This window comes from Hippoglossus hippoglossus, chromosome 9, assembly GCF_009819705.1.
Source record: "Hippoglossus hippoglossus isolate fHipHip1 chromosome 9, fHipHip1.pri, whole genome shotgun sequence".
NCBI lineage: Eukaryota > Metazoa > Chordata > Actinopteri > Pleuronectiformes > Pleuronectidae > Hippoglossus > Hippoglossus hippoglossus.
In genome coordinates this window covers 10,570,222-10,595,591 of record NC_047159.1, presented here as the reverse complement: position 1 = coordinate 10,595,591, position 25,370 = coordinate 10,570,222, and the positions used below count along the sequence as shown (strand labels likewise).

General features: G+C 43.3%; 2 protein-coding genes across 5 annotated transcripts in view; both read left to right on the top strand.

Moving 5' to 3' along the window:
• Positions 1-17,504, top strand: part of grid2 (glutamate receptor, ionotropic, delta 2) — a 442,863-nt gene extending 425,359 nt beyond the window's left edge. For 2 of the 4 annotated variants that reach the window (XM_034595238.1, XM_034595241.1), the window contains 2 exons: positions 2,620-2,860; positions 14,324-17,504. In XM_034595238.1, coding sequence (XP_034451129.1) covers positions 2,620-2,860; positions 14,324-14,776 — 694 coding nt within the window. In that variant the 3' untranslated portion in view covers positions 14,777-17,504. Of the gene's footprint in view, positions 1-2,619; positions 2,861-11,727; positions 12,036-14,323 lie in introns of all 4 variants that reach the window. The other 2 variants (XM_034595239.1, XM_034595240.1) reach the window with 2 other exon arrangements.
• A 4,417-nt stretch (positions 17,505-21,921) lies between these two features.
• atoh1a (atonal bHLH transcription factor 1a) lies at positions 21,922-24,031 on the top strand. The gene is made up of 2 exons (XM_034595913.1): positions 21,922-22,218; positions 22,445-24,031. The coding sequence occupies exons 1-2, from the start codon at positions 22,017-22,019 to the stop codon at positions 23,317-23,319; spliced, it is 1,077 nt and encodes a 358-aa protein (XP_034451804.1). The 5' UTR covers positions 21,922-22,016; the 3' UTR covers positions 23,320-24,031.
• The last annotated feature ends 1,339 nt before the right edge of the window (positions 24,032-25,370 follow it).

The window sequence follows — 25,370 nt, the reverse complement described above, 5'->3', positions numbered from 1 at the left end:
CTCCAAAAATAAAGCGTGCCTCTGCTTTTGACAGACATGAAAAGACATCGGCTCCGACAAGAAATTGGCTGAATTCCAGGCGAGGAATGATGAAATATTTTGAGAAAACACCGCCTGGCTTCTTTGATAGGCGGGATCGCTCTTATTCCATCTCATTAGCCTGTGTGTAATCCGTCTCCCGCCGAGGCTGTCTGTCAGAGTGTGCTGGTACGTGTGAGGAGCATCTGTCGTCAGAGTGACAGATAAAAAGGTCAGCAACCTGCTGTACGAAAGGCACAACACCTCTCCAGGAAAGAAATCTTTACTTTCATTCACAATTCCTTTTCTGTGATGCCGTCAGGACGCCGTTTAAATTCTGATCAAACCCGAGTGCCGTTCAAAAACCTAATCCCAGCCACTTTGGCTTGCATATCAACTGTGTGCCCTCTGTGTGCAACACTGAAATGTTTTTTGCGCTGTTTGTTCCTCCAGGAATCAAAACAGCTCTAGACGTCCTGTTCAATGCAACTTTACGACTCAAAAGTGACAGAGAGAACAGAGGCAGGTTTGCTGTGCGCTGAGGGACGGACAGACACTGACTACCTCATATTCATGCCCGTAATATAAGAACTAGAGCTGCCACCATACGACCAGGGTTCAACACTCAATCACTGCAGATCAGATTGATTTAATTTGTTTTGAGCCAATATTGCATATCACCCACACAAAGTCTTATCGATAACCTTGGAGCTAATCTTTGTTGATCTGAGATCAAAACAATCGCACAATGAAGTCTGCAGCTGGAGGACACGATCCTGTATTACAATGACTGTAAGTGGATTTACAGTTGGAATTCATTTGTTTTTTATTCCTCTCTCCTCTTCTCCTCTCTCCTCTTCTCTTCTCTCCCCTTGTCTCCTCTCCCCTTCTGTTCTTTTGTCGTCTCTCCTCGTCTCGTCTCGTCTGTCCTCTCCTCTCCTTTCGTTTCCTCTCCTCTCATTTCCTCCCTTCTTGTTTACTCTCCTCTAGTTTCCTCTCATTTCCTTTCTTCTCCTCTCCTCTTGTTTCGGTAACTCTCCCCTTGTTTCCTCTCTTCTCCTCTTTTTTTCCCTTCTTTCCTCTCCTCTACTCTCCTCTCGTTTCCTCTATCCTTGTTACCTCTCCTCTAGTTTCTGTTTCATCTCTTCTTGTCTCTCCTCTCCTCTCCTCCATTCATTACAACCACACCTACCATTTCCACCATCTACTTCCCCACACTCCTCCCGTCCCACCACCTCAGCAGAGCCCGGGGATTGATAAGAGAATGTCCCTAAATGAGAGTGACATGGTAACAGAGCGACGTGCTGAGCCTGTTTGGCTGATTTACATTGAAATGAACCATGTTTTTTTTTTTTCTGTCTGGCTATTGTGGATGAAATTAATTATGTAAACCGTCTGCAGGACTCATTTGCATTTCTTGATTGATTTCAGTCCATTTTTTGTGTATTCTCTATGGGGGGAAAACAGGAACGATGAGAGATGGGCACTGTCATTCATGACAGCATGTCGTCATTGAAATTGCCGGAGGCGTTTGCCCCCAGGAAGTCCTGCACGATTGCAGACATCTGTCTCTGTGTACACATGTAGGAAACCGGTTCAAGTTTGCTGGGGAAAGCATGTAATCAAGTTTTTACCTTTCTCTGAATGTGTATTTGCCCTGTTGATGTCGAATCAGTGGGGTGGCTGAGTTTATTTATTCATCTGTTTGTTTTCTTTATTAGTATGTATGCAGGGAGGTATATGCACAGCACAGTACACGTTCCCAGACTGCCCTTTTCCTTTTTGTCCCTGCCTCTCCTGGCTACCTCTCGCCTCCATGGCCTGTTAAATATCCGGCCGAATGCTAACAGAACTGCTATACGCCTGTCTGTCCGTCTGTCCGTCTGTCTGTCTGTCTGTCTGTCTGTCTGTCTGTCTGTCTGTCCGTCTGTCCGTCTGTCCGTCTGTCTGTCTGTCTGTCCATCTGCCTGTCTGTGTCTGCAGCTCCCCTCCAAACCAAAACCAAAACGACCCAGTCAAACAGCAAGCTGGAGGCGAGCACAGGGACCCCATCAACCTCTGAGCTGTATCCCCTCTGAAGGCATCAATCGTGCGACTCAAGCTATAGGCTGCATAATGACATTGTGGCGGTGTGCTTGTGTCGTGCTGCAAAACATATTAATGTTAGCCATAATGAGTGTGACGGCCCAGTGTGGTTCACAGGGAGCATTTTGACTGGCAAACACTGCCCTCAAATGGAAGAGAGGAGTAACAGCAGCTGCAGTCGAAGCTGCAGTGTGGTCAGGTTTTGTGCAAATGGCTGGTGTGAATATTTATGACTCTTCACTGGACAATGTTACTCGTCTGAATGTTGCTGCTGGCTTATTGATAGGTCATGCATCTACACATTCATTCATGTATGCCTGTATTTTTATGTATGCTTACTTCTGCATGCATGTGTTGACCTCTTTCAATTTCCAGAAACTTGAAGTTACAAAATCACTGATTCATGAAATGTCTGATTCGACTGTTACGTGTTCACAGATATGCAGCATTACATGTTCCAGTGTTCTTTGTGTGTGTTCTATGCAAACACGCCTGTGTTTCTTGCATTTATCCTAGAATCTTGGAGCTCCAGCAGAACGGGGACATGGATATACTGAAACTCAAGTGGTGGCCGAAGGACAGCCCATGTGACCTGTACAGCTCAGTACAGACACGGCAGCACAGCAATGCCCTGGACATCCAAAGCTTCGCAGGTGTCTTCTGTGTCCTGGCGGCTGGCGTTGTGCTCTCCTGCCTCATCGCCATGGTGGAAAGCTGGTGGTCACGGAGGAAGGGATCCAGGGTCCCCTCCAAGGAGGTACGGGGTTGGATGAGGGGAGGTATAGGGCCTGCAATAGATCCCAGCTCATCTGTCCAAAAGGTGCAGTGTAACAGATAGAAAGGAGAGAAGATGGATTAAGGGGAGAGAAAAATAAAGTAAGATTGGACAGATGGTGATGGGATGGATGACGGGTTTAGTTTTGGGTGGAGCTGAGGCACGGGGAGACGGATGTAATACAAAGTCTAGACTTTGTGGCCATGGGCGCTAAGCTGTAAAAAATACAGCAATTCCTCAAAGTCAGGGTGCACGCGGAATAGAAATACGAGCAGAGCCCTCCCTGTGAAGGAGTTGTGACACTGACAGCGTCTGGATGCTTTCAAAACCTCCTCTGGTCACACTGTCACTTCGCCTGAACTAGATTTGCACGCAAGCAACTTCAGCAACACAACCCAGATAGCACAGCAGGGAGCTGCATGTGTTGAAGGCTCTTGCACATTGTGACAAAAAGAAACCTGGAGGTGCTGTAGTACCACTCTTATAGACAGAGTTGATAGATCTCATAGTCTTGTGTGTATAAAGCCATGTGGCTTGGTGTATAAAAATACATGAGAAGTGAAAGGTCAGTGTTCTCAGACGTTCTGCGAGGATTGTGTTCATTTCCCTTTCTCAACCATAATCAGGATCTTAATGGGGCAATCAACTTATAAAGCATCCTGTTGTGTTATTAATTCTAATTGTTTGCCTAATTACAGTTACCATCAAATTATCAAAATTATTAAGCAAAGAGTCATGCTCAGCCAAAATCTAATTGAATGTGAGTGTAAACTGAATTAAGCAGCCATTTTAACCTAATTGAATTGAAGAGGGTTTTTGCTCCTGTTTTATTCCCACTTCGTCCTCATTAGTTTAACCAAAGTATCTGCCGGTTAAACAGATACCAGATCAGATTACATATGATGTAATCTTAGATGGCCCGGGCAACATACCAACAACACACTTACCAACATTACACACTGAGAGATGTTAGGTAAGGGTTCAGATATTATGAAGGTGCTGATGTAGCTGCGTGTCGTCACAGTTACAGTCTTGTCCATAAGAGAAAGGGGTTCTTACCGTACAGTAATCACAGTGTAGCTTGTGATTAATTTACAATATAGTAGCCTCAAAGGTATTTTGATTTCTCTCTGCAAAACATCCAAACCAAATCACCTCTGTTTCCAAACCACACCTCTGTAGCCATATGCAGACATTTCTTTTTTTACACATATAATCACGGCAGCATGTTTCTCCCTTGTTTGCATTGTTAGCAAACAAACTTTGACTTTTGACAAAAAACGCCGTTCCAGAGCTGGACAAGAGGAGCCAACGAAAACGTAGTGTGAGGAGTCAGGTGGTGTCAGACGATCTCACCACACAGTGTGAGCACATAAATCCTGAGCTTTGGCTTCACATCTCAGAAGATTCACTCGTACATGGTGTCATGGAATCCAAAAACGAAATTTTTAAAGTTCGCAGTGTCTGCCCAACTTTATTAAGCTTCAACACATACAGTGATATGTATAATGGATACTACATTGGAGTTGTAGCTTTAATTTGAGTCGGTGTGGCTGATAAAACATTTTTTTTTTTTTTAAAGTGCTCAAATTTTAGGGGTTCAAAAGTCAAACCAAATCACCATGATGATACATTGTGGAAAATCCTTAGTATTCAATGACTGAACTTTTTGACCCACAAACTCACCAAATCCCTTCATCTATTTACACCTGATTTACACCCTGATAATGCAGGATCCCTCTACAACCTCAGTTTGGATCATTCTGAGTCATGAATTAACATTTGCATCTTAAAATCCAGTGAGTATTTTCTCCGTTGGCCCATAATGAATTCAGTAACCTTTAATGCTGACGTCCTGCAAAATCTCGCCTCTTTTTTTTTGTATGTTTTATTAATGTTGTTTAGATGGTGCTCATTACTTTAAAAGAAGCCAAAATGTGTCAGTGTCAACAGGGCAATTAACCAATTATCTTTCTGAAAAGTTAATGTTTTGGAGAAAAGTGGTCGCGGATGGCAGCGTTAAAAGCAGAATACACAAACAGCCTGAGGGCCGGTGGGGATGCTGCAGTGTGCGGTGTAAGGATATTTATACCAACGATCTAAAAAATAAACCCCTCGTAATTTAGCTGCAGCCCCCTGAGAACTGTCCAATCAGCCTATGTCTGGTCGATCACCTGAGCGGGGGCATCATCGGACGTAATCACATGACATCATGTGATCCTGCTTCAAATGCTCCCCCATAGAAAGGAAATGTAACATCTCCAACTGAAAGTCGCTATTCTATTTACAGATGGTAATTACACAAGCTCAGGCCCTTCTCAGCCGAACATAAAAGAGTGATAGCATCAGTGCAAGCTCTCTGTGTCAGGAGCCTCTTTTTTATCCACAAAAGGATTTGAACCAGCTTTCAATTCAATTTCCAACCTCAGCCCTCCTCATCACATCCCACGCCTACCAAAACACAGAGGGAGAGTGTAGAGTGCATGATCCAAATCTAAACTGTGGTGAGTCTGGTAAATGCAAAACATGCCAGTGATGACCTGAAGGAAATGTAATCATGTTTGAAATAATGTTTTCACTTTTGGATTTCAGTTAATTATTTATGTATCAGAAATAAATTAGAAGCAGAGATAACTTTCCACAAAAAAAAAGTGTTTTTTTTTGCCATCAGGTAAAATACCTCAGTTTTCAAACGCATGTTGTTTTCACCTTTAGCTGCTTTCAGACATTGGTATGAATACTTATTATTCGAAGAGGGTCGAAAATGTCCAAGTGAGAGGCTCCAAACTTAAAAAAACCCTGATAAGGATTCTCAGCGAGCTAGTGGTCGCGTTGATGAGGTTTCTAACATGTTACTGAATGCAAACATCCCAGGATGTAAAAGCAGTGTCATACACACTGAAGACACCGATGAAGTTGTCAAGAGAACTTCATGGGATAAGGGCTGACACCAGTGTGGATTTGCTGTAAACAAAAACACGTCATCTCAGCAGCTGAAGTGTTTACGTAACGTCCGGCCTCTGCCTGCTGCACCATCTCTCACCTGAGCGCTCTGGAGATTCTGTGTTGCTGTGAACACGTCTGAGCGGAGAAACTCCAGCTGTGTTGTTCATCTCCCGAGTTCATGTCTAAAAACACCTTTTTTTTAATTATTTGAGAAAGTCAGGTTGAGGTCAACTGGAGAATGACTGGTTTCCTCACCTCTCATTCAGCTTTCAGTCCTACACAAATACAAATCTATCTATTCAGTCAGAAAAGAGATGTTTTACAAGATAATATATTAGATTAATGTCATAAAGCATGAGGTATTTTTAATACCTGTGGACCGAAATGGGGAATTTAATTTACTTTGGCCATTATGTTCATTAGCACTGTCAATGTGAATTTCTCTGCCTGACTCCCTGAAACAAGTGAGAGCGGCCTCCTCTCCCATCTGCTTAATCCTTGGTGCCGTGCAAATATTAAGTTCCACCTAGAATAAATCAGACAGGACGACAAAAATATGGAGAATGGAAATTGCGACTGTAGCCCGGATGATTTAGTGTCAGATCAGGTTAGTTTTAATCATAAAAGGTCGATAACACCAATCCTCCGGAAAGTCATTTAGAGGAAAATTTCAACAGGAAAACTCTGGTTCTAGATGATTAAATGAGCAGCTCCTTATCAAACACTGGTCTATCGTCACAGATTATTGCATCGCTACATCACTGCAACTCCTAACGTTTGGAGAAAGATATTTTATGAGTCGTCATTTAACTGCCCTCATTATGACAGACTGAAATATGCTACAAAGATTGAGATTGGTGTTATTTCAGATGAATAGTTGGTTTTAATCATTTGCGTCACCGTAGTTCATCAAACTACCTGTAAGTTTCATACAGCTCCATTTACCGTGCTCCAATGCACCAGCTGCAATCGCTTGCAGCGGATGGAGAGTGGCAAGTGGTTAGTTGCATTTATCCCATGTCCTTTGGGCCATTTCTTCATTGATCTACCTTATTGTTTTATTTTAGTTGCTCTCCATTTACATTCGTCTTCCCTTTTTCTTCAACTGAATCGATTTAAGAAGAGACCTCCTGACGCTGTGAGAGGATTTGTATCACTTCTGTTTATAGACAATCTGGGGCTATAAACTCACGTGCGGACTCCTCCCATCTCAGTCAGTTCGCCATGTGCATGTTCCCCCATGCATCTGGCATGATGTGTGCCATTAAGTTCACAACAAGCTGCAGTGAGAACAACCATGTTCAACAGCAGGCTGGTTGTGGTCTGTTTAAGCTTCGTTTGGTTTCTCCAGTACTGTTATTGCTTCGGTTAATCAAGTTAAATGCATTAGTTATGTATTTACCCAGCATGCCGCTGCTCATCATGCACTGATCCTCTTGCATGTGAGTGAAACAGAAACATATCCTAGTTGAATCAAGGATGTCTTGTGTATTAGCAGGGTTTTTCACACAGACACACAAACCACAGACCCCCTGCCTCCAGTCCCCTGCTCAGTAACCAGCTTTAATCTGTCATTCAGACCAGTAGTTTTGTTCACCACTGAGCAACCACAAAGACGCCGAACCTTGAGCCGAATCCAAAGTCATGTTAGGCACAGTGTGATTCAGCTGCAACATGCCTGCCCCCCCGCTATCTTCATTAGGCACCAAGAGCAGCCAGTGGAATCAGCCCCATAGTGAGAGCAGGAGTGGAGTCACAACAGTGAAAAGCAGGGACAGCAGGGTTTTAAACGCTGATGGTCTTTGATTCTCTTTGTAGATCTTGATCAAGGTTGTTGCATATTAAGGCACCAGGCAGTCACAGGCGTAGGGAACATAGGGGAACATCTGTAAGAGAGAAAATGACCCCATAGGTCATCTGTGCAAGCAGCTTCTCACCACCCACAGTTATCTTTGAGGAGGTGAAGAGTGGGTTGACCAAACACACAACTCTTACATGGGTTTGTTCCCTGTTTCAAAGCAAGAGTCAGCATTGCTTCTCCATTCCACAACCTTAACTGAGTGCTTATTATTGTAACCATGACAACATGGATCTATTTTAGCCTAAACTACAATCTTTTCCAATATCTAGCCAAGGACTCTTATTATCTTAACCACTAGAATGAAAACAGTGTGTGGTATATGGCTGCAGTCTGGATTGTATGCAGAGGTACTGACAAGCAAACCACGCAGTTGATTAAGTTGGACTTACTGTCCAAGGGAAATCACTTTTATTGATTTAGAAATCACATGTGGATAGTTTTTATATATAAATTCTATTGTCTGATCTCACTTTTAATATTGGAAGGCACTTGATATAGATGAAATATAACCAGCTCCTCTGGGTTTTTTAGAAGTGGGAGTAAGAGTGTGTTTAAAACACAAATAAAAGCAAAGTATTTATTAAGCAGTGGGAGTAAAACAGCGAGATATCCAAGTTAAACTAACAGTGTGTTATCAGAAGAGCGTTTTCAGTGCTTCCATGGTGAAAGTGAAGTCGGCTCACTCAGCCATGATCATTTGGATGCTTGACCTCAGACCTTCATCCTGTCGGAGCATTGACCTATCGATTGCCGTCGGTTTGACTCGAGGGTTGCTCAGAGTGACCACTGAACCCAAAGTGGTCAGTGTGCGTCGAACAAAGTGCTTATCGGATCATTGAACAGCGACCGAAACGCCCCGCATACACACACTATCAGAATAATCCAGTAATTAAACAAACAAGCTCACTTCACTGGGACTGGTAACTGCTTTTCTAATCTTCCACAAAATGACTGTCATCAATCGGAGTTACAGCCTCGCACTGTGCATCATTTTCACTATTTGACCAGTTTTTGTATCACTTGTGTCTCTATGACCGCCTGCCTTGACTTTGGGTGTATTAAAGGTTTTTCCATCCAGATATGGAGACATTTGGCACCAAGTTTGTATGTACTGACAGACCATTTGTCTGTAAAGGCCATTGGAACTTCAAAAAATAATTCACCTCAGCAGCCAAATATTCCTCTGGCTGAGATATTATATGGTATTCATGTAAAATAGTGCAAATAACACTCTCTGATCTGAACTCTGTGCAGAATGACTTCAAAATATCGACCAGCTGCAAAGATGTTTCCTGAGAACGAAACAGGAGGGAGATCAAAAAAAACTGACTCAGTGGATGAAGGACGAACAATTTCATTTAACTTCAAAGCAGCTAATAAGATAATTGCACATGTTGCATTTTAATCGACTGGGGAAAACTGTGTAACTCTCCATGCAATTTGGTCGTAGTCATGACCAATTTAGTGAGTCTGGTGCGTTTAATGTCATCTAACTTCCCAAAGTTAATAAATGAAGCAAACCTTAAAGCTTGTAATTAATTCCACCGTATGATTTGCTCTCCGTCAGTTGAAATGAAGAACTCAATGGCCTCCGTCTCGCTGTCACAGTTAATGTCAACACCACTCGAGACCGTCGCACTGGGCCAAGAACACGCGGCCCCCTGTGCGCCACTGAAAGCTTCACATCAATTTTTAGAAAGCCCGGTTGACCTACTCTTTATGCATGGGCCTCGAAAACTTGGCTTACTCAGATACATTGGCAACAGGAGTATGAATTGGGATTGCACACTTGGCATGAGAACTTCAAATGTCCTGCCTCCATGCACTGAGAGACTGTAGAGAGAATTCAGGCTTATATCAGCCACACAGGGATTCCCATGATTTACGCCACTAATCCTGAATGCATTATGAATTAGCAACTGTCATTTTTCAGATTTCACATCAGGATGTTTAGAGGATATGAATTGAATAATATTTTGTCAACATTTGAAATTCATGTACGTACTTTAGAAGTCACGGTTTTGTCATTTGGATCAAGACCTGTGGACCATGCACAGATTTACATCATTTATACATCTTAAGAATCAGAAAATCAAAAGACATTACATCTTACAGTAGCTCACACACCAACGAGCTCGCCTTCGCGCATGCATGCACACGCGTCTTCATTTAGCTCGGCTCCTCCTCCGTGTCAAACGTGTGTCAGCGCAACAAAAGCTCAAACTCTTTGTCTAATATGTCATATCATGGGTTTTCCCGTTCATGCGTCCCTTCTCTCGCCAGCAGTGATCAGGTTGTGTTTCCCATGGTGACACATGCAACAACTTAAGATACAAATCACGACTGTGTTCATCCATCAAACTGTACTGCCAAAACATCAACCCCTGCGTGCCACATACATGCACCCCTACATGCTTTCAACATACATGAATACCCACAACCCACTGTTCAAACTCCAGTTCGACTTTGCTGTTTTATGTCTGTTTCTCATACATACCAAAATATGCATAACTACATACTGTGCATTATGTCTTCTACGTGCATTCATACCTGACGCTGTGGTGCTGTGTTAACCTGCTTTTGACTGTGGGCTTCCTGTCTGTGTTTTTGTGTCTGTGCTGCGGTTCTGTGTTGTGTGCAGTGGAATGGCTGACGTTGCTTTTCGATGTGAACAGTTTGCTTGTGTATTTCTACCCATCTTAAACAGTCGCAAATACACACACCGCACACAGAGCTGAACAATGTGGGTCACCAATCATAAGAACTGTATTGTGACTAAAGGACATATACACAATACAAAAGGGGATCATGTAACCGTCTCCCTCCAAGACTGCAAGAGTTTTGATAATACACATTTTGACACTACAGCATGTTCCACATAATGGTACATTTTCTTAAAAATATAAAACTATTTTCTTATTTCCGAAGCATCTGAACTCATTTTGGGTTGGGTGTGCGATGTCTGGGTTTGTTGATAGTTTTGTATCTATGATGGAAAATGGATCAAGTTGCTCAAAGTCAAAAGGTATAACATTTAGATATTTCCTGCTCGTGTCTGAGGCCCATTGCATTCACTACAGGGGCAGATGTATGACTTCAACCTTTCTGTCTGATATATGTTCTTTAAGAGGTTTATATGAAAGAGTTCTGTCACTGGCATCCCCGTGAATTCAAAAATGAGATTGACTCTGTTGCTGCATATAATCAAAAATAATCATATTTACCAGTGTCAGAACTCTTCCATAACAGATGTAACTGTGGTTTTGACCGTGTCTGATATCTCAGACTTAGCACGAGAAGAGCCGGCTCTCCCTTGTGTACCAGCATCTTTGATACACTTAAAACAGCCGACCTCTCATTTACTGAATTGCTATGAATGGGAATCGCCGGCCTCCTCGTTCTAACTCCAGATAATGATCTGTGTCTCTGTGGCTCAAAGCTCTCATACTCTGTCCAGTGTTTTGTTTTTGTAGATAGGTACACTGTGTTGAGGGGGGGTAGCAGGCGAGGGGAGAGAAAGAGAGAGAGAGAAAGAGAGAGAGAGAGAGAGAGAGAGAGAGAGAGAGAGAGAGTGGGGGAGAGAGCAATACAAAATGCCATTTAAACATCTCCCCTTTCCAGGTGTGTAACGACTGTGTGAATGTCTCTCTGAGGACACAACACAGAACGACCTGCTTAACTGTGTGCGCTGACTGACTGCCATGTGTTTCTTCTCGCTCACCCCCCACCCGTCTGTCTCTCCAATCGACTCCTCTCTCTCCTCCACCTTGCCATCCCTCCATCTGCCTGATCTTGTCTGTCACTCATCCCTTCTCTTGTCTCCGCCCGTCTGCCGTTTGTCTGCCTGTGTGTCTTTTCGGCCTCTTTTTTCTTCTTCTTTTTTTTTTTTTGAATCCTCCCCATTTACGCAAACACACAAACACATTTATATGAATTACTCCACACCTCTCTCTCATCAAACCTCTCTCTTTCTGTCTCTCTCCTTCTGTCCCTTTTGCTCACACACACACACACGTTCACGCCACACACACACTCACACCAGACACAGGCAGATGGCCCATCTGTCAGGCAAGCTGCCGACCAGTGCCCTCACAGCCCCAACGAGCGCCCCCTTGCCCGGGGCGGTCAAGCCCAGAACCAGGCGCCCAACACGGCCAACACCAACGCCCCAACCGCCACCCATTACCAGCCCCCAGCATGCTGCGACATTCCCTGTGCCCTTATCGTGCAGCACTCCTACGAACCCGCCAACCCCTCCGAGCTCACACCCAAAATGAGAATGACCACCTTCACCACAGCACCGCCCACCCCAAGGTTATACATACAATAGGAGATAAGACTAAATCATTGGTTAGTAATGCCTGTCAGACAGATGTTACTTGTAATGTGATGATATGAATAATGATGGTGGAATTAGAGAAATGGAAAATAAGGTAGTGAAGTTCATACTTCTGTGTTCACAGTGTAGCAAAGCTCTCTTCTAACGCACCTCTTTCATATACATTCATGTACCTGGGATGTGCAGAGATGCCTTGCTACCATTAGAGGGTGCTGTCTTCCTATCTAGAGGAAGACGGAGCATCATCTTTGACCAGAACAAGTCAAAGTTACATGTATTTGCAGGTAAAATCCTGCGGTAAAGTATTTATTTTATGTAACATAAAGATAAGATATTACAAATGAAGCCACAAACCAGTTTATGGTGTGAAGTTGGCTTTGTTCTCTAAGATAATGCCTTTGCAATACACAAAGAAAACAAATAGAGATGTATATTTAAATACATTTCAGGCATCTAGATTTAAAACTGTATTTATGTCAGTATCGGTTATAATCATTAAGTTGGGTCAGTGTTCACATATGTAATGTTTCAGTGGGTTTTAAAATGGCAGGAATCCTAAATGCAGTCAGGTCCGATACCACTGTCCCTTCCCTCACACTTCCTTCCCTTTCAATCCCTCCTACCACTGATCTGCTTTCACACACGGCAGACTGACCATTTGTGATTCACTCTTCTCTTTCGCCCTCCTTCATTTCTTCTGATACCTCCTCCTTCAAACACTTAGTGTGTTTATGATAGTGTCACGACAAACACTAGCGCCCCCTCGTCCTCTCCCTCCTCCTCCCGTTGCCCCCTCCTCCTTAGATGGCAACCAGGGGCCACCGCTGCTGGTCCCCTCTGTCCATGAGCGGCACACAGTAGTGCCAGTGCCCCGTCCAGAACCCCCAGACCCGAAGGACACGGTCAGTAAATCTACTGTTACGCCACGATGATGTGACTCTTTGCCTTTACCGTGGAGAAATGCCAAACTGAGACCCCCTTACACCACCCACCCCCCTCCTCTGAGATCCTTCAGATACTTTCCCTCCCTCCGGTAAACACGTTGCCACATGTTTGGAAAATGCAAAAGAGCAGTAAAAGTTTTGGCTCTCCAGCATCTTCTAACACCGTTCACCTGAGCCGCTCTCCCTCTTTATCCTCACCTCATCCATCGCAAACCCGAGCTCCCTCTGCACAACCGTCCACTTCCATTCCCCTTCAGTAAAAGCATGAAACACCTCTCACTGAGTGTTGCCATCTTTTAGACTATGTGGATAAGTAATGTGGATAAGTAATGTGGATAAGTAATGTGTCGTTTAATAATATAGTCGTATAATGTATGCTTTGTAATTTGTAAGTTTCATTTACCTTATATAAGTCAATTTAAAGCTTAAGTTTATGTATGTGTATAGAAGTGGTGTTGTTAAGATTGTTAAGGTTTGATTGGAGTTAAAGCGTCTATGATCTATAATAGTTGCAGTGATGAATTGTATGTGGCCTGAAACAAAACAAAAATTCACTTGAAAATGAGACGTCAATCCCAATGTGAATTTTTTTGGCCAGAATGCAACAGTGGTGACAAGGAAAAGTACTTAAGATAAGTAAAGTATTATTGAGCGTTCAGACTGGCTTCTATAATATAACTTGCATTCATAGCGTAACATAGATCGTGTATGTTACCGTGTGATCACCAGTGTAGACCCAGCACACCCTGGAATGGCAGCGCACACAGCACGATGCTGCGTTGTGTTTCCTTTGTGTATTCCAGATGATCTGCACTCCCTTTACTTTAAGACCTTGTAGAAGTGTGTTTGTGTTTCTCTCTTTCAATATCCTGACCACAGCTCAGAGTGTGCTTCTCTATCCTTCCCCCCATCTTTCCCCTGCTCTCCTTTCGCTCCTTCCTCCCTCATCGTTTCATCATCTGCGTTGTCCAACACCCTTCTTTTACTTTCACGATTATCCTCACTGTCCATTTATACTTGTTGGATGATGACATCTCTACTGCTTGAATACAAACACACCTCATCCTTGTCCACTTTCTCTGCTGTTTTCCTCACCAATCTTCCCACTTCCTTGGTTCCTTCCTTTATCCAACTTTTCTGAATTCATCCTCTCATCTTCCTTCTAACTCTGCTCTTTGCCTCTTCCCCTTCTCCCTTCCTTAAACACTGCTCCTGGATCTTTCTCCCCTTCACTTCTTTTCCAATATCCTACCCTCCACCTCATTTCGGTTCCAATTTCCTTCCCTCGCCATTAACCTCTCTTCCCTTCTATCATTTACCATCACTGCTTCTTTCCTGCCCCTCCCCACCTGCAGGACGATAAGGAGATCGACTTGGAGCACCTACACCGCCGGGTTAACAGCTTGTGCACCGAGGATGAGAGCCCCCACAAGCAATTCTCCACCTCTTCCGTCGATTTAACGCCCCTCGACATGGATGCGCTGCCAGCTGCGCGCCAGGCCCTCGAGCAGATCAGCGATTTCCGCAACACCCACATCACAACCACCACCTTCATCCCCGAGCAGATCCAGACCCTCAGCCGCAGCCTCTCTGCCAAAGCCGCCGCTGGATTTTCCGCTGGTTTCGGCAGCGGCGGGGGCGTTCTCCAGGACCACCGGACTGGGGTGGGCCCTTTCAGGCAGAGGGCCCCCAACGGTGGCTTCTTCCGCAGCCCCATTAAAACAATGTCCTCCATCCCCTACCAGTCCACAGGTCCAGGACCCAACTTTGGATATGGCAATGATCCAGACAGGGGCACCTCCATATGAGGAGTCGCTAAGAATGTGGTTGGTTCAGGAGGAGGAGGAGGAGAAGGAAGAGAAAGAGCAGGAGGTGAGGTGGTTAGAGTCAGTCACGGGGTGGTTGAACAAATACATTACGGCTAAGCTAAAAAGACAGAGGATAGTGATCTGTGTACATAGGATTCTCTCTGTTTTATATGTGGAGAAGACAACGGAGGTGGAGCTCTGCTGGGGCGTCTCCTTATCCTCCTGCAAACCAAGCTGGTGAGGTGCAAGAGGGGGAAGAGGGAGGGGGATCTTTGCTTTATTGATGTCGTTCTTGTGATTGTTTGGGGGATTCTTTTGGGAAATAAAGGGGTGTGAAAGGGGATCTTATTTTTTTATAGTTTTGGTTTTATGGCATGAGGACTGCCTCATGTGAGGGACATTTGCTGAAATGACCTGACTCCTATTACTGTCTGAACCCCACCTCGGAGGGTTCAGTTTGTACGACTCTGACCGCAGGAAATACTTCATAATTCTTGTGAGCTCCCAGGCTGGCATTGGTGGAAGACTGGCGCTGTCTTTGGCCAAGAAGCAACAACGACTAATAAGCAATTTTGGGGCTGTTATTTTATGAAGGTATATATAACCACAGTTTTGTCCGTAGCCCTGGGAGTGCACACAGGAAACCCCTTGTAGTTTTGAAAAGGCCCCCATCTCAGTGAATATTGGAAGAATCCACTTCTCCGGGTTTTCTCTGCCTTTTTGCTATGTGGGAGTCCATTCTCGGTTTTCTCGTCTTCTCCGGTGTCGTTCCACCAATACCTCGGGTTCCCAATGTGTAAGTATCTCCAAGATGGTGTCAACACAGTGGCCTGACTAGACCTAAGACTTTACAGCTGAACACATGCTGACACAGTGATGGTGCGTCGCTCTGAGAACTGTTGAAAAGCAGCGCAACAGTACGACACTGTAGAATCACCGACCTGGTGCATCGATCTTAAACTACGTCTGCCATTTTGGTGCATCAGCCTGAGACTTTGACCATTTTGATGCACATTAAAGACTCTTTGTCAATTCCACTGCACTGTACCAGTGCCCACAGACCTGTAAGTGATTGTATGTAGAGCTGACCTTTTTCTTTTTCTCACCTGTATTGTGCTATCTGCTTTTTCGAGACAAGGTGAGATCCTCGAATCAGACTCTCAGAGGGATAGTAAAAGGGATGTTACAAAAAAAAACTTCTTAAAGAGAAAAAAAAAACATAAAAGACGAGCCGAAAGACTTCAAAAAGCTTATGCTTATTATATGTCTTTTATTGAATTTTGTTTTTGAAAAAAAAATAGATTTTAATGCGTGGAATGTGTTTTGGTCAGGAAGTACAAAAAAAATAACATTGTTCTGAGCTGTCTGCTTGTTTTTTTATTTTCCTCAGCAAACTTTGAAAAACTGCTAAATGAGTGATGTAGTCTCTGGGTTTTTGCATAACTGTCATTCAGACTTTTACTTTTGATTTCCTTTTTTTCTTTGTTTTGCTTAATTATAGTGCTGCCATGGCCTTGGTGTTTAAAGATAAAAAGCTAATTCTGTAAGGTCATGTCCTGTTTGAGTTCATCGATCACTTCTTATCAGGTTCGAGTGGGGAAGCAGAGTTGATTTTGTGTTAAGGAGAAGCCATTGCAACAGCATCTTCAGTACAGGCCTTATATGTTGACTATAGCGAGTCATACCCTCCCAACACCCAATTTATCACCATGTACATTTAAGAGCAGCGAGTCCGAGGCTGTACTTTCGGGTCATGGGAATGTCACCAACAGTCAATGGCCATCGGAACCCTGTGGCTGCCTTTTATGAGATGAGTTCAAAATATACTTCTATTTCATATCTGTAATGTTAAGGGTACTGTTTATATACCTTGTTTGTTTTTTTTTAAAGTGCCAATTAATTAAACTGAGACCATTTAGGTGCATTTTGGGGGCGGGGAAGTGGATCGGTAAGTTAAGATCATTAAAAGGTATTTTGTGGATTTGGGGGTAAAATGGAACCAAACCTTTTTTTTCATTTTTTTTTCACTAACACTGTATTAATAATTGATAATGTTAGTTGTTTAGAACAAGTTTTCAGTTTGTTATCTTTAAGAACTAAAACCGCAAAATTGTCGCGCATAGAGAACTCAGTTGAGCCACGGTGTTATTGAAGCAAGCGTTCTTAGGCATCCTTTTCTTATATTAGGCTACAGTATGGCTATTGAATGACAAATAGGACACAGACGTTTAAAAAAAGTTTTATTTAGTATAAATGAGAGAGACATTATAAAAATGTATATTTTACATGTTTATGCTATTTTTGTTTAACAAAAAGAAAAGAGTATATCATGATGAGCTTTAGTGTTGAGTTCAGCGGTCACATCACTGCGTGTGGTTTTCCCGTGTCCCGCCCATGGTCAACATAAAACACACACACTCTTTGCTTTTCTCACGTCATCCTGAGTTCATCTTATTATTTGCTGGCTAAATAACAAAAAGTGGCAAGTCGATTAAAAAGAGAGCATGCACAAACTTGCTGTTGCGCTATCTGTTAACATTTTTAATTTCATACATAGAACTACAGGATTTAATTGATAATTTTCAAAAGTTTATGATGTACAGTATTTAATATAGGCCTATTTTGTTGTATGTGTTGCATATTATTCAAAAACTGAACAAACTGGGGCCTCTGTTACAAGTGGCAAAGCTTTCTGTGTATAATTTGTCTAATAAACAGGTTTTCTACAGTGGGATCGTATTTGTTGTCTTTGCCAAAGGTGGTGAATTTCATCAACAAATTGTGATTGATAACTACTGTTATATATTGTTGTTATTCTTTGTGATTCAGGGGCTCACCTCTGACATTGAAGTTTTCCCTCACATCACCCCCAACATCTGGGACTTTAAAGAAGAACTGTCCATGGAGATAAGATGTCACACCTTCCACATCACAACTATCACTTCCTGTTCTTTCTGGTGACCCGACTATAAACAAATGTAATCTTTCAACAATATTACAAAATTTCCTTCAGTGTTCACTCCCGGTGGATATGTCCTGTCTTTTCCACAAGTCGTTCCAGATTCCGCACAAGTCACATTTTTGCTGTAAAGTCGATCCAGACGTTGGTAAGTAGACGTAAACATGCTTGAATCAAGACGAAACAAAGATGCTGTAGCCACAATGATTTTGTGATCTTTTCTTTTATTATCATTCATTCATAGACATGTTTAGTTAGACAGCCATAAACGATTGATATGTGACGTCATAGAAGAATCCAAAGTGATCAACAATTATTCCACAGTCAATAGTTCTGTAGAAAAACCCAGTCTTTAGTTTCAAACCTCTGACAATGATTAACCGAGTCTTTCAGCGATTTGTAAACTCGCATCTAAGTGTAATTTTGATGAGCCAATTGATCCAGAACGGACAGAATTGATTGATGCAGGGGGGGGGGGGGTGTCCTTTAATTATAGATTGAATGTATTTTACTTACTTGAAGCTGCAAATTATTTTCATGAGGAAATACTTAGTCAAAGTTCAGTAATTTGGTTTGAATTGGTGATAGATTTTTAGTTCAAGCATGAGCTGAGCTTTTGTGTCTTTCGCTCCAAATCCCTTCAAAGGCCTGTGTGCTGCTGTTAACAGCTGGAGAGAGTCACTGCTGCTGCTGTCAAGTTCAATGGAGCACTACATTGTAGTAGCCTGGTGTAACCAGACGGGGACGCTGTTTAGCTCCCCTGAGTTTCAGAGATATCCCTGAATCTCAGTTTGTGCGCTATTATAAGGTAAGTGAGAGCCATTTGCCAAATATTGGGCATTTATGGAAAAATAAATACTTTTTTAGATGTTTATGGAGAATTAAATTCCATGTTGCACCAACGATTGACAACCAACTTGATGTGAAGCATCATATTTGTGGAAGTCGGGAGAGATCAGTCATCATTGACATTGGTTAGTCTGAGGTCATTATGATAGTTTTTGAAATGTCCCCAGATTCTCAGGCTCGTCGTTTCGTGCATGTTCACCTTCATGTATAATCCCTTGAGGGTTTCTGGAAGCAACAATAGAAACCATTTTTCAGTAATGCAGGATTAAAGCTTTTACTTAAGAAAAGTTTAGCAAAGCAACAACACAGAAAAAACTACGTGTAAAAGTGCTACTCTCAAAATTGTCCTTTTACTTTTTAAAGTATTTTAAGCAAAATCAAAGTATAGAACAAGTGTTTTATTGATCTTATTGTTTCCTTCAACTTTTAACTAAAGCTTATTATTAATATTAGTATTATTAATTTTAATCAATAGCCTCATATCATATTTTATAACATATATCTTAAATGTTGATCTTCACAGTAAGCCAAAAGAAGGTCAAATGTATATTTTGATCAATACTTGTTACTTTTTTCCAATATTTCCCTCTCACGTATTGTCTGAGTACTTTGCACTATGTGAAAAATGTAATTTCACTTATATTGAACTAAGAAACTGGAAAAGTTAGAGAAGCTAATTTGAGAGCTTCATATAAAGTTTTTGGAGTAAAGTACTTCATCGGGGTATCAGAAGTGTATTAAAGTATTGGTCTGAAGTACAGTGAAGTTTTTGCAGTAAAGTACTTCATCGGAGTATCAGACGTGTACTAAGTGAAGTACAGTGATGTTTTGAACTCCCAGCTCTCCTCGCTGCTTCAGCCTCGTGCCCGTCGCGCCTCTGTCTCCCGGGAGACGGGGATGAGAAGCGGCAGCACGCAGACTCCTCTCCCCCCCCCCCTCTCCCCTCTCTCTCTCCATGCAGGAACCCCCCAGGCGTGACCAATGGAACATAGAGTCTCCATTGTGGCCGCGACACTTTAATAATCGCCAGATACAATATCCAACCTGTCGGTAGCTTCAGGAGCTCTGCCCGGCCCGTTGGACTGGGGGCTCGTAGGTGGGAAGAGGGGGCGAAGGCTCGGCGCCAGACCTCTAGCCCGCAAGACGTCCCCGTGATGAATACATGAATAAAAAATAGAAAAGGCTCATGTCTGCTCATCTCTGAAATTATGGGATTCCTTCCCATAAATTCCCCACGATATCCAGCTTCTCTATAGATTTAGATCATGCAGCGAGGCCTGTATTTCTAAGCTTTCTTGATATATGGACTATTTCCTGTCAGAGTAGTGAAGTTAAATTGAGACCGCTGCTTATGAGGTCGATTTCTCTCCTTTAATGTTGGACACCAGCCACGAACAGTTGCTGCCTTTGATCACTGTGCCTCATACATTGGGCTACTGTAAGAAACATGTTGCTATATCCTTCTTATCCTAAATCCACCGTGGCAATTAGGTTAAATAGCCAATTTCCACCCAGCAATTAGTCCATTGTTCATTTGCCAGGTTATAGGCCTAAAGTTAGCATCTCACTAAGCATGGCTGCTCTGATCAGTAGACTGCAGGTGATTTCCTCAACAGCTATAATTTGTCCAAACTTTATTCTTCCAGTCAAAACAACCTGTCCTTTTCCACTCAAACTTTTAAATAAGAGATAAGATAAGATAAGACTTTATGGGGCTAAGTGAAAATAAAAATAAGAAGGCCTAAAAGGTGTAAAGTGGATTATAAATGAAATAAATTATTAAGTGTATACAGAATCAGTGCCTATATGGAAAGGACAATGTAGAAACGAGAATAAAATAAACAAGTTACATGAGTCAGTGAAACTAATACTAAACAAAAGTGGCTGTAAGTAGAAATGATAAAAAGTAAGTTGTATGAGATATTACACATGATATTGAAATAATGTGATGAAAAAAGAGTAATGATACATATTGCACAGTAATAGTTATATTACACAAATAAAATAACTTAGGATTATTGGAAAGTGAACATTAGCAATGGTATATGTTGTATTGTCAAAGTTTTTACAAGTGTGCGTGCGCGTGTCTTCTCCTCCAGCCTATTTCCAAGTTGCCAGGCGCGCGCTCCACAGGCCTGCACGGCTCTTCAGCTCAGTGGAGAAACAGTGCTGAGCGCACCAGAGCCCTGCTCATGTTTCCGTTCCCTGTGAAGACCTTTCTCCCGACAGGGCGTTCCGAGGGCCGGATCAAAAGCTTTCAGAGCCGCCTCAAAAGAAAAATGGAAACTGGAGATGATCTTAGAATGAATGAATTGACAATGAGCGCTCGAGCCCCGGGAGCCGGAAAGATTGTTTAACTTTGTTTTTTTGTTTGGTTTTGGGGGTTTGGGGAAGAAATTTGATCAAACTTTACTTTGACACAAAACTATTCATTTTTGGACAGTCTAATCCCCAACTTCATTATGTTTGTTTTTATTGTAACTTATTTCATGTTTTTGTGCTATTTGTTTTTATTAAAAACTCAAATACCGGTGGGGTAACGTGCATTTTAACAGTATTAGGGGAACATGTTTTTAATTAAATGTATTTATTTCAGTGCCCACATGGGATAATATGTTATACCTGATATCTTACTGCTGTATCACATGAATTCCCCAGTTTGGGATCAGTAAAGTCCATCCATCTTTAACCCTTATCATTTAGGATGTTCTTCTCTGTCTATCTATCTATCTATCTATCTATCTATCTATCTATCTATCTATCCATTTATCCATCCATTTATCCATCCATACATCCATCCATCTATCTATCTATCCATTAATCTATCCATCTATCCATCTATCCACCCATCTGTTAATGTAACCTACCCTGGTCTGTGTTGATACAGACCAATCTATGGAGTCAGGGGGTTCTTGTGGGTAATGTCGAGCTAATAATAGACCAACCTCTGGTTAGCTCAGTGACACGGAGGAAATCATTGCACAGAAGACTCTTCGACAGTTGAGGCCAAATTGACTGACATTCTGACTCGTGATGCACACACGCGGACAGGTATGGGAGCTCTGGCCCCGCGTGCGCACGCCTCGCGCTGCCCACGCTCCTGACCTAAAACAACGCCGCCTCCCCCGTGCGTCCTGTGGGAGGTTCCCCTTACCTCCCTTTGCGTGAAACCCTCCTTGAATCGTTACGTGATCATAAACAGTCCTGCTTCAGGGGGCCGTGATCACCTCTCCCGGGTCTAACCGAGCCTTCTCATTGGACGTCAACACGCGACCGGCGCGAGGAGGGGGGCTCCCAGGCGCGTGCCGCTTTTTAAACCGACCCCGCGCCTCGAGACACCAGAGAAGGAGTCCCGCACGCGACCGATCTACCCGCACAGTGCGCGTCCCTGAGAACTTTTCTGTCCAACGCTGCTGCCGCGCCTGTGGAGACATGGAGGTCCTGAGTGTGGACGACTGGAGCAAAGACGCGCCGGAGGAGTCCCGCTACGAGCCCGGACTGACGCTCGTGGACAGCGGCAGTGACCCACGCGCCTGGCTGGCCTCGGTGCAGCCGCCTGGCACCTGTGCGGCACACGCCACTTCACCCGACTACCTGCAGCAATCGCCCTGCCCGAGCACCGGCTCCTACAACGGTGAGAACCCACTCACTTTGCATTGTTTAGAACATTTGGAGAAACTTCCACAGTGATCACCTGCAAATGTGATGCACTGAGTTCTGCAGCTGAGTCCTTCTGCACTGAAGTGGCACATTAGCAGAAAGAAGCATCGTGATCTGAAGTGCAAAGTTTATATTGTGCAATTGAAAACCTTGTGATGCACTCAAGAAGTCTGTAACTAAACTTGTCTTGTCCTCTGCAGAGAGCGGCTCCCCGGGGTCCTCCGGCCTCCCCAGCCCTCCCAGCTACAGAAAGTCAGCCAAGAGCCCCTCCTCCTCCTCGCTCAAAGTCCGGGACCTGTGCCGCCTCCAAGGCACCGTCTCCGGGTCCGATGAGGAGGGGTCCGCCAGGCAGAGAGCCCCGTCCAGCAGACCGGGCAACGGGGTCCAGAAGCAGAGGCGCGTGGCCGCCAACGCGCGCGAGAGGAGAAGGATGCACGGGCTGAACTACGCGTTCGACGAGCTGCGCAGCGTCATCCCGGAGCTGGACAACGACAAGAAACTGTCCAAGTACGAGACCCTGCAGATGGCGCAGATCTACATCAACGCGCTGGCGGAGCTGCTCGAGGCTCCGGTGACCTCCTCCAGCGGCGGCAGCAGCAGCACCAGCACCACCAGCACCACCAGCAGCAGCAGCAGCGCGGGCATCTCCAGCTCCCACTCGCCAAACTGTGACATTATGCTTTCCTCCGACTCTGGCTTTGACGGAGCGACAGACCGGGCCTCCGCCTCCTCTGCAGCCGGCAGGACAGCCGCGGCTGTGCCCGTCTCATCCAGCGGTTTACCCGGGACGACGTTCCGCTCCTCCTCCTCCTCCTCCTTCGACAAGGAGTTCTCCGCCCTGATCGAAGAAGCGATGTGCTCGCCCTCCCCACCTTCCTGCAGCCGGCCCGGCGGCTCGCTGGCAGCGGCCGGCGGAAGGAAAGAGTCTCCCCGGAGCGACGGAGAGTTTTCCCCGCACTCTCACTTCAGTGACTCCGACGAAATAGCGATGGAGCTCCACTCGAGCGAGGAGGACGACCTGTCAGAACTGAAGCTGCCCCGCCACCACCTGCACCGTCTCCCTGTGTCTTTCTGAATAATGAATACTATTAAATACTTATATCAAAGCTCCACTCCATCAAAAACATAGTCAACCCGTGTCAATCACCTGTTTATCTGCTGTTAACAAAACGATTTTTAAGAGAATAGAAATTGTAGCTTTTTTCAAAAATAGCCATGTTCAATTTTTAACAATAATTATACTTTATCAAGTTGATGCATATAGTCTAAAGATTATTTTTTATGTGATATAGCCCTAATTCGGTTCTGCCAATAGATATATAGCCTATAATCTCCAGTTTCCATGGAGACGTGGCTGGAAGACCCCTCTGCCATGTCGCGCGCAGCACTGCCACGGGTATTCCCCACGTCACTCCGACCAAAAAGCTGTCTTCCACAAAATCACCTGTATGCATTATTGTTTATATTTGATAATGTTAAAAAAACATTTTTTTTGTTTGTGATTTATGTTTTTATCTGTTTGTATAATGTATTTTGTTTTGCAACTTCAAAAGTTCATGATGTGCACTTTAAAAAACATTCGAGCCAGAGGCTTGAGAAATATGCGATTTTTTTTGTTTTTTGTTTTCAAACCACAAACGATATTGTTTGGATTTGTTCGATAGCGTAGTGCTGCCAATTCACACATTAGCCTATTTAACGTAGCCATCACTGCTGCCTTCTTTTGTATTTTCCTTTTTGTATCTTCAGATGAACTCGTGTGTCTTTTGCTTTCACTGGATGAGATTAACTGACATGTATTTATTGCTGCGTTTCACCTGATTTGCTTTTTTTATAACTCCATTGTGGAATTTGCTGAAACGAGCTGTCATTTTGCCATTTATTGTTATATTAATTTTGATTTTTGGAAATAAAAACGAAATGAAACGAAAATCTTGTGTGTCTGCGTTGTTTTCCACTTTTTAGATTATTAACTGTCATCAAATCATCACAACCCAAACATATAGGCCTACTTGTTTTTAAAATAAAATCTGACTTTACTTATCCATCTAAATATCCATATAATAATAATAATGATAGTAATAATAATAATAATACAATAATAATAATAAGAGACTTATGATATTAGCAATAACAATAATAGCGTAATAGTTTGTGATATAGTGTGGATGTGAATTTAATGAATTAGGACCAAAAATGTTAACAACTGAAGAGGTGTATGGCCTGTGTCTAACTTTCAATAATATCAATAATAATGATAATGGTAAATGTTTTAATAGATATATTAATATAAACGTAAGCAAACAAAAAACTAGTTATTGTATTATTTATTGCATTGTTACCACGAAGTTTGCATAACCTTCATGATTGTAACAAACTATAAGTCACAGTAAACTAACATTTGGGGTTAAGGCCCTTACTGAAGTGAAAACTTTATTTTTCTTCATTATCCTCTAGATAATAAAGTAAAGAATCAAGTTTCCTGTTGGAACATTAAGATGACATGAGGTGGAAATATACTTCAAACCACATAGGTTACGTGTATTTAACGAAACTGTCAACACAACATAAACTTCTAACTTATCGTAAACAAACAACCGACGTGAAACGTCTCCAACACGCGCTCGCTCGCCATATGCTGCAGGTGCACGCGCCCGCTGGCCTCCACAGTGATTGAGTGTAAACCACTAAAGTTCGATGTTTGTAACTTCGATGCATTAAATCATCAAACTGTGTTTTTCTTTCTTTGCAACAAACTTCTCCACACTTGTTTTTGTTTTGTGCCGAACTGTTGCCACGTCCCCCTCCTGGTGGAGACCAGATTTGCTAATAGGGAGTGCGCATTAATTTCAGCCTTTTGTTGGAAGGCTCGTGGGCCGAGGTGTTGGATGGCCTCAATGAAGCACGCGCTGTCAGCTGGTGAGCGCTCGCGGGTCCCCACCGGGTCCCTGAGGACCTGAGGGAACACACTTTCTCAACTGAACACACACACACACACACACACACACACACACGTCTTTCTCTTTCTCTCTCGCTCTCTCTCTCTCTCTATTACTCTCTCTCTATTACTCTCACACACACACACACACACACACACACACACACACACACACACACACACTCACA